The 13,294-nt window shown below is 35.2% G+C and overlaps 1 protein-coding gene across 1 annotated transcript in view; it reads left to right on the top strand.

Moving 5' to 3' along the window:
- The window catches only part of DHX36 (DEAH-box helicase 36), a 49,989-nt gene that overhangs the window by 26,569 nt on the left and 10,126 nt on the right, over nt 1-13,294 (top strand). Inside the window, exons 13-17 of the mRNA XM_044251641.1 lie at nt 244-299; nt 1,957-2,021; nt 2,749-2,892; nt 5,034-5,151; nt 5,797-5,895. Coding sequence (XP_044107576.1) covers nt 244-299; nt 1,957-2,021; nt 2,749-2,892; nt 5,034-5,151; nt 5,797-5,895 — 482 coding nt within the window. The remainder of the gene's footprint in view (nt 1-243; nt 300-1,956; nt 2,022-2,748; nt 2,893-5,033; nt 5,152-5,796; nt 5,896-13,294) is intronic.

Genomic DNA, 13,294 nt, shown 5'->3' with positions numbered 1-13,294 from the left:
TAAGCATTTTTTAGGAATTTGGGGAATATGCTTATCAGTGTGAAATAAATTGACAGTAAAATGTGAGCAAGAACTTGTTGGAGCACCAAGGAAAGAAGAAAATAAAAAGAAAAATTTGCCCTGACTATACATAAGAATATAAATAAGAGTTACATGGCTTAGCATCTCAACTATTGTTCTGTGTCTGTCTGCTGGAGCTTTTCTGCAGCTATTTAAAGTTTAATTTTCTTTTTAAATTTTCAGACAGGTTTCTTATTATACCCCTACATTCACTGATGCCTACAGTTAACCAGACACAGGTATATTCTTAAATTTATTCACTCTCTGTCTTTGAAATTGAGGCAAACTTTAAGGGCTATTTATTGTATGTTTTATTTTCTCTAATTTTTTGAAGGCAAATTTTCTAGTAATCAGTATATAAAAAGTACTTCTTTGAGAATATTTGTAGATCAGTCTTCAGGGGCTAATTGCACAAGAACTTGAATAACTGAGGGATATTAACAAATACTAGTTTTGTCAACATCAGGGAAAAGTTTAAAGATTGATTTCACCAATAACTTGTTTGGGTTTCATTTACCTGTGACCTACTAAAGCTTGATGTTTGAGATTTTTGATTTAATAGAATTAGTATATTTGTAGGCATGAGATTTCCTATTTTATCAATAATATATCATTATAGTTTTGAATGTGTTCTTTCTTTCACATTCAGGGATATCCCTAGTTAGAATACACCTGTGTTCTCAAAGGCAAGATGGTTTTCAGGACTGCAGTGTCTGTAGGCCCAGGTAGAATGAGATTAATCAGAAGAAAATCTGTCTTCCCTTCTAGTTTTTCCACTTCTTTTCTAAGAATATATCAAGACAGGGGCAGCTGGATTGCTCAAGTTAGTTAGGTGCCTGACTCTTGATCTGGATTCAGGTCATGATCTTGGTGTTGTGAGATCAGGCCCCAAAGCGGGTTCTGCCTTGAGCATTGGGCTCTGCACTGAGCGTAGAGCCTGCTTGATATTCTAGCTCCTTTCTGTTGTGAGCATGCGCACTCGCGCATGTGCTTGCATGCTCTTTCTCCCTCTGTCTCCCCCCCCTCCCCAATAAATAAATAAATAAATAACCTTTTTTATTGAGGCACTTTTAACATGTTTCCTGCTGATGCCATATAAGGCTTAGCCAGTTTAATTGGATAGAACGTGCATACCTACAGGAAGATAGTAAAGAGAGAAGACTCTTAATTCCAAAGACCAGACAGAACAGTGTACAATGTGGAAGTGCTTCCTCTCAGACTCCATAATAGCAAATTATGTATTCCTTTGCTAGAGATTACATGACTAGATTGGAAAACATTTTCTCTTGATTATCATTTTTATAAATGAGACAGATTTATGCATTTCCTTGCATTATAGCCAAGTGGTACTTGACTGTATATCTTCTGCTTAGCTGGCTTTGTGAAGGGTGCTGTTTGTAGGAGTAAGCATTTGATTTTTTTTTTTTTAGTTTAGTCTGATTTCAAAAGCTTATATACAGTTTACAGCCAGACATCCATTCTGTTGAGCTTGGCATTTGCCTGGTTGGTTGGTGCCTTTACCCATACAGTTTTGGATAATTCGTAATTCCTATTGCTAAACTAAACTCTGTCTCAGAAGTTTGACCACAAAAAGACATTTATATTTCTCAGCTTTTGTTGATAAAAGATTCTGTAAATTCAAATAATCATATTGCATTTGAAATCTTGTTTGTGATAAGGTTCCAAAATCTGGGAGGTTCAGTTTGTTTTACCAAAAAGGAATTTTATAGTATTGAAATGATGTATATCTATAAAATGTATCTACACGTATTAGATGCATATGTAAATGAACACAGAATGCTAAAAATGACAGTATCTGAAATACTTTTTCTGACTGAAAGTATGCTGTATTAGAAATTAATTACTTTTGGGGTTTTAATTTATTTATTCTTACAGGTATTTAAAAGAACCCCTCCTGGTGTTCGGAAAATAGTAATTGCTACCAATATTGCAGAGACTAGGTAAATATCAGCTACTGATGATTGTATTTTTTTGAGACCAGTAAATTATTCTCATACCTTAGACTCTTTCTCTCCAAAAGATGCTTCATAATTTTTGTACATAAAGTTGTTTTAATTTAGTCATGGCATTGAGCATAGGTTTTTGGTTTTGTTTTTTTAATCCTATAATGGTTTAGCCTTCTTTACAAACAGCCTTTTTAATGTTTTGGTTTGGTTTTTGTTTGTTTGTTTGTTTGTTTTAGCTTTCTTAAAGAAGCCTGGGAGTTGAGGTCAATTTTGGTTTTGCCTTTTTCTGGTTGGAAGTCATGTTGTTTGATAATCAGTTGTGAATAGCCTTTAAAATTTGTGGCATTCCCTTAGAGGTATTAGTATGTCCATGCAGTTATTGAAACATTTTTCTGTGGAAGCTGATATTAAACCATGACACTGAGACCCACCAAGCTAAGTACAAAAGTCATCAAGTAAGCTGTGAAGTTTGACCATGGGCAAATAAATTCCTCATGTGATCTGTAGAATTGGCTGCCACTGCAGCTCCTGATGCTGCTTATACAGTTAGGTGCTCTGTCCCTGTCCTATTGGTAAATGTGGGAATATTGGTAAGAATACCAAACTGCTAACGGTAGTTTGACCAATAAAAAATTCTTTAAAATCCTGGTCTGTAGGCCCTGTTCGAGGTTATGTGCTTTTGATGTGTTTTTAATATTTTATACATCTATTTTCTAAACAGCATTACCATAGATGATGTCGTTTATGTGATAGATGGAGGAAAAATAAAAGAAACACACTTTGACACACAGAACAACATCAGTACAATGTCTGCTGAGTGGGTTAGTAAAGCTAATGCCAAACAAAGGAAAGGTCGAGCTGGAAGGTAAGATGGAATCTTTGTCTGAAACATAGTTTTCTGTTTCATGTCAAGTTTTCTATTTCATGATTTTTCTACTCTTAATTCTTCAACATAGTTAATTAAAATTTTTATTCTTAACTCTGTTACGTATAATTTTATTTTTTTAAGCACATATTACTAATAATCATGATAACTAGTAATAATATTTGAATGTCATGGTATCTCCTAAGTACTTTGTATGTATTAACTTGCTTAATCCTTGCTACAGTGTTAAGAGGTTAGGATATTGTCCCCATTTAAAGGGTTTGGAAATGAAGGTATAAAAAAATGAAAAGTGGAGCGCCTGGGTGGCTCAGTGGGTTAAAGCCTCTGCCTTCGGCTCAGGTCATGATCCCAGAGTCCTGGGATCGAGCCCTGCATCAGGCTCTTTGCTCAGCGGGGTGCCTGCTTCCCCCTCTCTCTGCCTCCCTCTCTGCCTACTTGTGATCTCTGTCTTTCAGATAAATAAAATCTTTGAAAAGTCACACAGCTGTGTAGGCAGCAGATTCATGATTTGAACCCAGCAGTCTAGTTCCAGTGTGGGCTCCTAATCCTGTCCTTTACAGCTATACTGGTTTTTCATTATTAGTTACCAGTGAAAACACAGATAACATACCTTTTCCCTGTTGATGTGGTGGTAGCATAAGAAATAAAAATGTCTCTGTTTCAACGGTAGGAAAAATAATTTGCCTTTTAACAAAAATAATTGCACTTAAAACTGTTTTGATGCATACTTAACAGTATTTTTACACCCTTATTCATCTGAGTGGTAGAATCCTGTCTGGAATTATAGAACAGAGTTTTCTCTTTTGCCTCTTACAGGTAGAACAAAAAGATTTCCACTAATTTTCAGATCTGGACTTAAGTAAGAAAAGGAGAATTGAAAAAAACTTTATAGATCATTTTATTTGGAAGAAAACTTTATAGATTATTAATGCTTTTACATTTGTACATAGTAAAGCTCTGACTCATTTGCTGTAATCTTTGCAGATTATCCCATTATAATTTGGAGACAGTTTATTAGATTATAAGGTTGGTGCTCTTAAGGCAATGTCGTGACTTACTCTAAGAATTGTACTTTTCTGATCAGCTTTTGGAGGATAACCTGATTTCAGGTTCCACCAAGACTAAGGTTTTCTCATGCAGACTTAACCACCACTGGATACTGATTCAAGAAGTATTCACTGTTTGGTATACTTTTATATGTGAATAGTAAACATATTAGCAGAAATTAAAACAGTTACAGAAATAAAGTATTACATTTCATATAAATTTTTATTTCCACTAGCTTGGTAGAAGTTAATTATAGATTTACATTGTTTTAATTCAAATGGACAGTAGTTCCTTGTAGAATCTATAGATGTAGATTCCTTTAGCAAAGCCTAATCAATAATTATTTTGAAGACCAGGGCAAACTATATTATGGGGTCATCAGTGGGGGCACTCTTAGTTTCTGTGCACACATTTTATTAATAGGTGATGAGTCTTTATAGACTTGTGACAGAAATAGCTAAGGTTTTTGGAATTTATTTTTATTCCTGTAGGAAAAGGACATCCCCCTTCTTGAGCAGCAAGATCCCATAGAAATATTTGTTCTGCTTGAAGATGTGTGTATACCTTGGACCTCTACACATCTGTCCTTAACATTGTCCAACATTCACATCACTAATGAAAAGTTTAACAATTAAAAAATTTCCAGCATCCCTCTGAAAGTTCACTAAATAGCACATAGTTAAAAGTTTTTTAAATGCTGTAGACGGTTTAAGGATTAAGTAATGCTAGGATTTGTTACATAATGTGATCACAGGGCCTATAGAAGTAAAAACCACATTAGACTGCTGTTACTGTTACTAAGTATAGCAATCTGGAATTTGTAAGTTAGAAATAGGGAACCACATTACTGTTTGGGGAGGAAATCTATTTCTTAAAACTAGTACATAGGGATGGTGGATCTAGGGTTTTATAAAAACAGATGAGAAAGAATATGTGATAATAAAAATGAGATGTTAAGTAACTTTGTTATGCTGTACCTTACATGAAATTGATACTGGTTACTTTCTCTGCTTCCTGTTTTCTCTGGAGTTCTAAAAAGTCATTAGTAATACTCTTTTTTATTTATTTTTTAGAGTTCAACCTGGTCATTGCTATCATCTGTATAATGGTCTTAGAGCAAGCCTTCTGGATGACTATCAGCTACCAGAAATTTTGAGAACTCCTTTGGAAGAACTTTGTTTACAAATAAAGGTAAATTAGGTGGGAAAATTAAAAAAGTAAATGGGGGGTAAGGTTGTAATTTTCAACATTTTATAGAAGAAAGTAGCATATTATCTGTGAAGAAAAATTATTACTATGCATTTTTCTCTTTTGTGTTAGTAAACTGTTTTTAAACTTCCTTCAAAAGTTGATTAACCACGTTTTTATCATGTACACTCTAGAGCCATACTGCCTGTGTTTGAATCCCAGCTCCTCCCCCTGACAAGCTAGTTCTGTTAGTTGGCAAGTTGTTTAAATTTAGGTTTTATAAAATTCTTAGAACAGTGCCTGGCATATAGTAAGTGTTCAGTAAATGTTAGCTGTGTGTACTATTACTGCATCTTACGGTATTATTCCTCATGATAAACTTCTCCCCATTTTCACCATCTTCTATATTTTTTGATGCAATTAACCTTCTTATTTTGAAAATAATTGGTAATCAATTATTTTGATTGATTGAAAAGTAGCTGAGATTTTAACCAACTACTTTTCCCATCAATATAGAGTTGGTGAGTAATAGAAAGTAGTAACTTGAAAATCATGTATGGATTTGATGCTTTATTCAAGTGATCGACAGGCAGGACTAAACTGTTAATGTCAGTATATATATGTTTAATTATGTTTGTCTTCCCCCAGATTTTAAGGCTAGGTGGAATTGCTTATTTTCTGAGTAGGTTAATGGATCCACCATCAGATGAAGCAGTGTCACTCTCCATAAAACACCTGATGGAACTGGTAAATTTTATTTTTAAAAAATTCTAACTTAGATTTATAATGTTAATGCACATAAGCCACCTAATTTTAAAAAATTTACTCTCATTACCGCAAGGTAGACCAGTGAATACATAGTGCCAGATCTGATTTACTCTTTGGCTATTCAGCTTAGTATATGAAATGCAAATTAGAAAGATTTAAAATCATAGTTTTGTGATAGTTTTATCATTCTGGGCCCTTTCCACATTTTTTTTCATTATAGGCTTGTTTTAAAATTACATAAAATCTTGAAATCTTTCAATTTACTGGTATTTGTCTTCATTTGTATTCGTCAAATGAATTTGGTTGGTTTATTGACTCTTCTTATTACCCTAATGTTTTTAGAGCTTTTGTCAAAATCAAGTAATTTAATGACGGTATGGTTCAACATCTTAAAGGCAGCTCTTGTATTTTGAAAGACTATCAACAGGTGCCTCATACTCCCCTGCCTATCATTTTTATTCTTAGAGTTTTGTTTTGTTTTGTTTTTAGTTGTTTTTTTGTTTTTCTTAATGAAGTCAGGGATTGACAAACTAGTTTCAGTTTCTTAGGCAAGTGACTACTAGCCATCCCTGCACAAGTTCATATTGAGAAGAGTCACAGGACTGGTTGTGAGTTACTGCCCAGAGTGAGGAAAAGGGTGCTATAAGGTAATGTTTAGAGTATAGAGAGAAAGTGGTTCAAGCTGTGTTGTCCAGTCAGGTAGCCAGTGGCCACATATGACAATTTAAATTTTGAAGTAAATTACAAATTCAGTATCTCTTGTCTTACTTGTACATTTCAGATGCCCAGTAGGCCCATGTGGCTGGTAGATATTACATTGGACCACACAGCGATAGAACATGTCAGTCACTGCTACAAGTTTTGTTGACTAGTACTGTGTTAGAGGTAGCTGAAGATGTACTTGACATATTTGAGTTTTATTTAAGCCATCTAGACAGTTAATTTTGAGAATTTGGGCCATATCAGAACATTCCAGTAACTTCTGAGATAAGTTGTTTTAATTAAAAAAGCATTATAATTTATCTTGTTGGAATTTGTATTACATATAGTGAGGGTACTCATATTTTAGGAGAGTAGCAAGTGCAGTTTTACTACTGACTTGTCTGTCTTCCGGTCTAGGCTTTTATCTAATAGAATAGGGCTTTGCTGCTTTTTTTATCTAATGGAATAGAACTAGGTGGCAATTAGAAAATCAGTTTAACTATTTATGGACAACCAGAAGATAGCTGGACTCTGAAGCCTGAATAGATGACTTCCTCTCTCTGAGCTAAATTGAAGAGCCAGTCTTAGCCATTTGCAGACAACAGGATCATGAAGAGGCCAGCAAATCCTTGCTAACATTAAGAGTCTAAAGCCTGCATTTTGTTTTTAAGTTTATTTAAATTCCAGTTAATATATAGTGTAATATTAGCTTCACATGTATAGTATCGTGATTCCGCACTTCCCTACAACACCTGGTGCTTATCACTAATGCACTCCTTAATCACCATCACCTGTTTAACATCCCTCTCACCCCACCCCACCCCACTCCCCACCCCCACCCCCACTCCCCCGCCCCAATTCAGTAACCATCTGTTCTCTATAGGTAAGGGTCTTTTTCTTGGTTTGCCTCTCTTACTTTCTGTATGCCCTTTGGTCTGTTTCTTAAATTCCACATATGAGTGAAATCATATGATACTTGTCTTTCTTTTTTTTTTTTTTTTTTTTTTTTTTAAGATTTTATTTATTTATTTGACAGAGAGAAATCACAAGTAGACAGAGAGGCAGGCAGAGAGAGAGAGAGGGAAGCAGGCTCCCTGCTGAGCAGAGAGCCCGATGCGGGACTCGATCCCAGGACCCTGAGATCATGACCTGAGCCGAAGGCAGCGGCTTAACCCACTGAGCCACCCAGGCGCCCCGATACTTGTCTTTCTCTGTCTGACTTATTTCACTTAGCACAATACTCTGGCTCCATCCATGTCATTGCAAATGACAAGATTTCAGTCTTTTTATGGCTGAGTAATATTCCATTCAATGTATATGTACCATATCTTCTTCATCCATTTATCAATCAGTGGACACTTGAGCTGCTTTTGTAATTCGGCTATTTTAGATAGTGCTACAAATATTGGGGGTGGTGCATGTATCCCTTTGAATTAGTATTTTTGTATTCTTTGGATAAGTAAGTAGTAGTGTAGTGGCTGGATCATAGGGTAGTCCTGTTTTTAACTTCTTGAGGAAACTCCATACTGTTTTCCAGAGTGGCTGCACCATTTTGCATTCCCACCAGCAGTGCATGATGGTTCCCCCTTCTCTACATCCTCATCAACACCTTTTGTTTCTTGCATTGTTGATTTTACCCATTCTGACAGGTGTGAAGTGATAGATCATTGTAGTTTTGATTTGTATTTATTTGCCTGATGATGAGTGTTGTTGAGCATCTTTGCATGTGTTTCTTGGCCATCTGGATGTCTTCTTGGGAAAAAATGTCTATTCGTGTGTTATGTCCATTTTTAATTGAATTATTTGTTTTTTGGGTGTTGGGTTTCATAAGTTCTTTATGTATTTTGGATACTAACCCTTTATCAGATATGTAATTTGCAAATATTTTCTGCCACTCCAAAGGTTGCCTTTCAGTTTTGTTGATTGTTTTCTTCGCTTTGTAGAAGCTTTTTATTTTTTATTAAGTTCCAGTAGTTCTATTTGTTTGTTTTATTGGCAGCTAATGTATTAATTTTTTCAGAGGTACAGGTCTGTGAATTTCTGTGAATCCTCAGGCTTACACCACTGACCATAGGACATACTCTCCCCAGTGTCCATCACCCAGCCACCCCATCCTTCCCACCCCTCTTCCCACCATCAACCCTCAGTTTGTTTCTTGAGATTGAGCCTTTACGGTTTGTCTCCCTCTCTTGTTTCATCTTGTTTCATTTTTTCCCTCCCTTCCCCTGTGGTCCTCTCTCTTGTTTCTCAAATTCCTCATGTCAGTGAGAGCATATGATAATTGTCTTTCACCGATTAACTTATTTTGCTCAGCATAATACCCTCTAGTTCCATCCATGTCATTGCAAATGGCAAGATATCAGGTTGTTTTTTTTTTTTTATGGCTGCATAGTTTTTCTTTTGTTTCCCTCAAGAAGCATATTTTGTAAAAAAAAAAATTGCTGTGGCCGATGTCCAAGGGGTTACTGCCTATGTTCTCTTCTGGGATTTTTATGATATCCTATCTCACATTTAGGTCTTTAATCTCTTTTGAATTTATCTTTGTGTATGATGTAAGAAAGTGGTCCAGTTTCATTCTTTTGCATGTTGCTGCAGTTTTCCCAGCACAGTTTGTTGGAGAGACCATCTTTTTCCCATTGGAGAGTCTTTCCTGCTTTGTTGAAGATTAGTTGACCATACAGTTATGAGTTCATTTTTGGATTCTCTATTCTGTTCCACTGATCAATGTGCCTATTTTTGTGCCAGTACTATGCTATCTTGATCACCACAGCTTTGTTTCATAGCTTGAAGTCCAGAATTGTGATGCCTCCAGCTCTGCTTTTCTTTTTCAAGATTGCTTTGGGTCTTTTGTGGTTCCCTGCAGATTTTAGGGTTGGTTGTTCTAGCTCTTAAAAAGTGCTGGTGGTATTTTGATAGGGATTGCTTTAAAGGTGTAGATTGCCTTGGGTATTATATATAAACAGTATTCTTCTAATCCATGAGAATGGAATGTTTTTCCATTTCTTTGCATCTTCTTCAGTTTCTTCCATCAGTGTTTCATAGTTTTCAGAGTATAGATCTTTCGTCTCTTTCATTAGATTTATTTATTCCTAGGTTTGATAGAGTTGTAAACGTGATTGATTCCTTAATTTCTCTTTCTGCTGCTTCATTATTTGTGTATAGAAATGCAACAGACTTCTATATGTTAATTTTGTATCCTGCACCCTTAGTGAATTTATTTATCGGTTCTAGCAGGTTTTTTTATTAGAGTCTTGGGTTTTCTACATAGAGTATCATGTCATCTGCAGAGAGTGAAAGTTTGGCTTCTTCCTTGCCAATTTGGATGCCTTTTATTTCTTGTTATTGTCTGATGGCTGAGGCTAGGTGGTGAGAGAGGACATCCCTGATTGGTTCCTGAAAGTAGAGGAAAAACTCTGTTTTTCCCCTTTTAGGATATTAGCTGTGAGATTTTTGTATATGGGCTTTATTATGTTGAGGTATGTTCTCTCTAACCCTACTTTGTTGAAGATTTTTATCATAAACAGTTGTTGTATTTTGTCAAGTATTTTTCTGTATCTGTTGAAATGATCATATGGTTTTAATACTTTCTTTTTTTAATGGGTGTATCATGTTGATTGATTTGCAAATATTGAACCACCTGGCAACCCAGGAGTAAATCCTCCTTGATCATGGTGAATGATTCTTTTAAAGTATTGTTGAATTTGGTTTGCTAGTATTTTAATTAAGAATTTTTGGATCCATGTTTCTCAGGAATATTGTCCTGTAGTTATTTTTTAGTGGAGTCTTTATCTGGCTCTGGTATCGGAGTAATGCTGAATGAATTTGGTATTTTTCCTTCCTTTTCTGTTTCTTGGAATAGTTTGAGGGTAGGTATCAACTCTTTAAATGTTTGGTAGAATTTGCCTGTGAAACCATCTGGTCCTGTACCATGGTTTATTGGGAGTTTTGGTTTTTTTGTTTGTTTGTTTTTTGTTTGTTTGTTTTTAATTGATTCAGTTTCTTTGCTGATTATTGGTCTGAGTTTTCTGTTTCTTTCTGTTTCAGTTTTGGTAATAGTTGTATTTCTACGAATTTTTTACTGGTTGTCCAATGTGTTAACATACAGTTTTTCATAACACCCTGATGCAGTTGTTTGTATTTCTGTAATAGTGGTTGTTACTTCTCTTCTCCCATTTGTGATTTTATTTATTTTTTCTTTTTGATAAGCCTGGCTAGAGGTTTATCAGTTTTACTAATTTTTTCAAAGAACCAGCTCCTGGTTTCTTTGATCTGTTCTGTTGTGTTTTTTTAATTTCTATATCATTTATTTCTGTTCTGATCTTTATTTCCTTCCTTCTGGTGGGAAGCTTACATTTTAAAGTAGTAAGAAATTCCCAGTATCCTAAAAGGCCCCCTGCTACCCTTTCCCAATCACTCCGCTGTCCCTTAGTCCCGAAGATAACCTCTATCATGACCTTAATGGTAATCACTTTACCATATAAGTGTACATTTCTTTAAAGAGCTTAGTTTAATTTGGTCTATTTTGTGAACTTTACATGAACTCATACAGGATATGAGGGATTTTTTTTGAAGGGGAGGGGTTTCTGGATTCTTTAACTTAATATTGTGAAATCCATCTACATAATTGCTTTTGACTGAAATTAATTCAATTTCAGTTCTTTACTGTATTTTAGTGTATAACTACTGAAAGGCATTTTTCTTATTTCCAGTTTGAGGCTACTGCATATAATGCTGATATGAGTAATCTTCAGTATTCACTTTCTTGGTACACATATTTTATGTATTTTCATGGGCATAGACTTAGGAGTGAATTCACTGGCTCTCAAGGTGTGTATTCATATATATATACATATATATCAACTTGGGTAGATAACTAACAGTTTTCCAAAGTTGTCAAACCACTTGACATTCTGCTGGTGCCAGTGGTAGGTGAGAGTTCTCATTGCTCTGAAGTTGCACCAGTCCTTGGGAATCTTGTATTCTGAGGGTGCGGATAGATTTGCAGTAGTTCTGATTTGTGGTAGTTCTGGTTTGCATTATCACAATGAATTTGCCGACAGCCTTTTGTAGGTTTGTAGGTTTGCCTCTTCTGAAACTATTGATGCCTGCTTTTCTGTTACGGTGTAAGGAATTCATTTTATACTTGTGTCTCTTGATCTGAGCTTTTGTCAGCTGTGTATTGCATGTGCTTATGTTTTTGCTTTTTTACTTTTTTAATAGTGCTTCAATAAATAAATTTCTAATTTTAATATAGTAACATATCACATATATCAGTCTTTTTTTTATGTTAGTAATTTTTGTCCTGTAGTAAGCCTGTATCCCAGAGATAGAGTTAACTTGATTGTTTGGTCTTCCACATTTAGATACTTAATCCACCTGCAGTTGATTTGTGTGTGCATTTGGTAAGGTAGGATTCAAAATTTTTACTGAATCTGGATCACTTGACTAAATGCTGTTTATGGAAAAATTCATCCTTTCCTCTTTGTTCTATAGCTTTTATCTTAGATCGAGTGTCTGGATTTGTAGACTCTGTTCTGCTTTAGTGCTCTCATATGTGTTTGTTGAACCAGGCCATGTGGCCTTAATTAACAATACTGAGTCTTACCAAATAGGATCATGATTTAACCCATTCATTTAGGTATTTAATCTCTTGGTATTTTGGTGTTTTCTGTGTAGGGGTTTTATGAGTTTAAGATTCATTTCTCAGTAGTATTTTTAGATTCTACCATAACAAATTTTTCATTTTCTTATGACTCTGATGTACAGAAATGAAACTGGTTTTTGTTTTGTTTTTAAAGATTTATTTACTTATTTATTTGAAAGAGAGTGTGGGTGCACACACGGGAGAAAGGACAGAAGGAGAGAGGGAGAGAGAGAGTCTCAAGCAGAGCCCAATGTGGGGCTTGATCTCATGACCTAGGCCAAAATCAGAGCCTTGATTAAGGCTTAACGAACTGAGCCACCCAGGCGCCCCTGAAATTGGTTTTTGAATGTTGATCTTGTATTCAGTCACAAAAACCCACTTATTCTGGTAATTATATGTAGATTTCTTCCTGCACATACAGATACATTTGTAAGTACAGTTTGTTTTTAAGTAGGCTCCATTCCCAGCGTGGAGCCCAATGCATGGCCCAAACTCTTGACCCTGAGATTAAGATCTGAGCTGAGATTAACAGTTGATGCTTAACTGACTAAGCCACCCAGGCACCCCTGTAAATACAGTTTTATATATCCCTTTCCACTTATCTAGGACCCCTAGCACAGTGTTGAGCAGAAGTGGTATGATAGTGTGCATTCTTAAGTTCCTATTCTTAGAGGGAAAGCTGTCAACAATTTGTTAAGAGCATGTTTATTGTTGTTTTTTTCTTTTTTTCTTTTTTTTTTTTTTTTTTGGTGAAAACTCAAATTGAGGAAGTTTCTATTCTTAGTTTACTAAAAGATTTTTATCTTTCATGGATAATTGATTTTGTCAGATCCCTTTTCTGCCTCTGATAAGATTATGAGATGATTTTCTTTTTCTTGCTTAATTTGTGATGTATTGGGTTACATTGAGTTTTCAAATGTTAAATCAGCTTTCATTTCTGAAACAAATCTGACTTGCTAGGCTTCAGTTTGCCATTGTTTTGCTTTGGTTTCTCATGCATAAGATTATTCAGTAATGTTCCTTTCTCCAAAT

Source organism: Neovison vison, chromosome 6, assembly GCF_020171115.1.
Source record: "Neovison vison isolate M4711 chromosome 6, ASM_NN_V1, whole genome shotgun sequence".
Lineage (NCBI taxonomy): Eukaryota > Metazoa > Chordata > Mammalia > Carnivora > Mustelidae > Neogale > Neogale vison.
The sequence above is the reverse complement of the archived record's forward strand: the minus strand, read 5'-3'. Positions and strand labels throughout refer to the sequence as shown.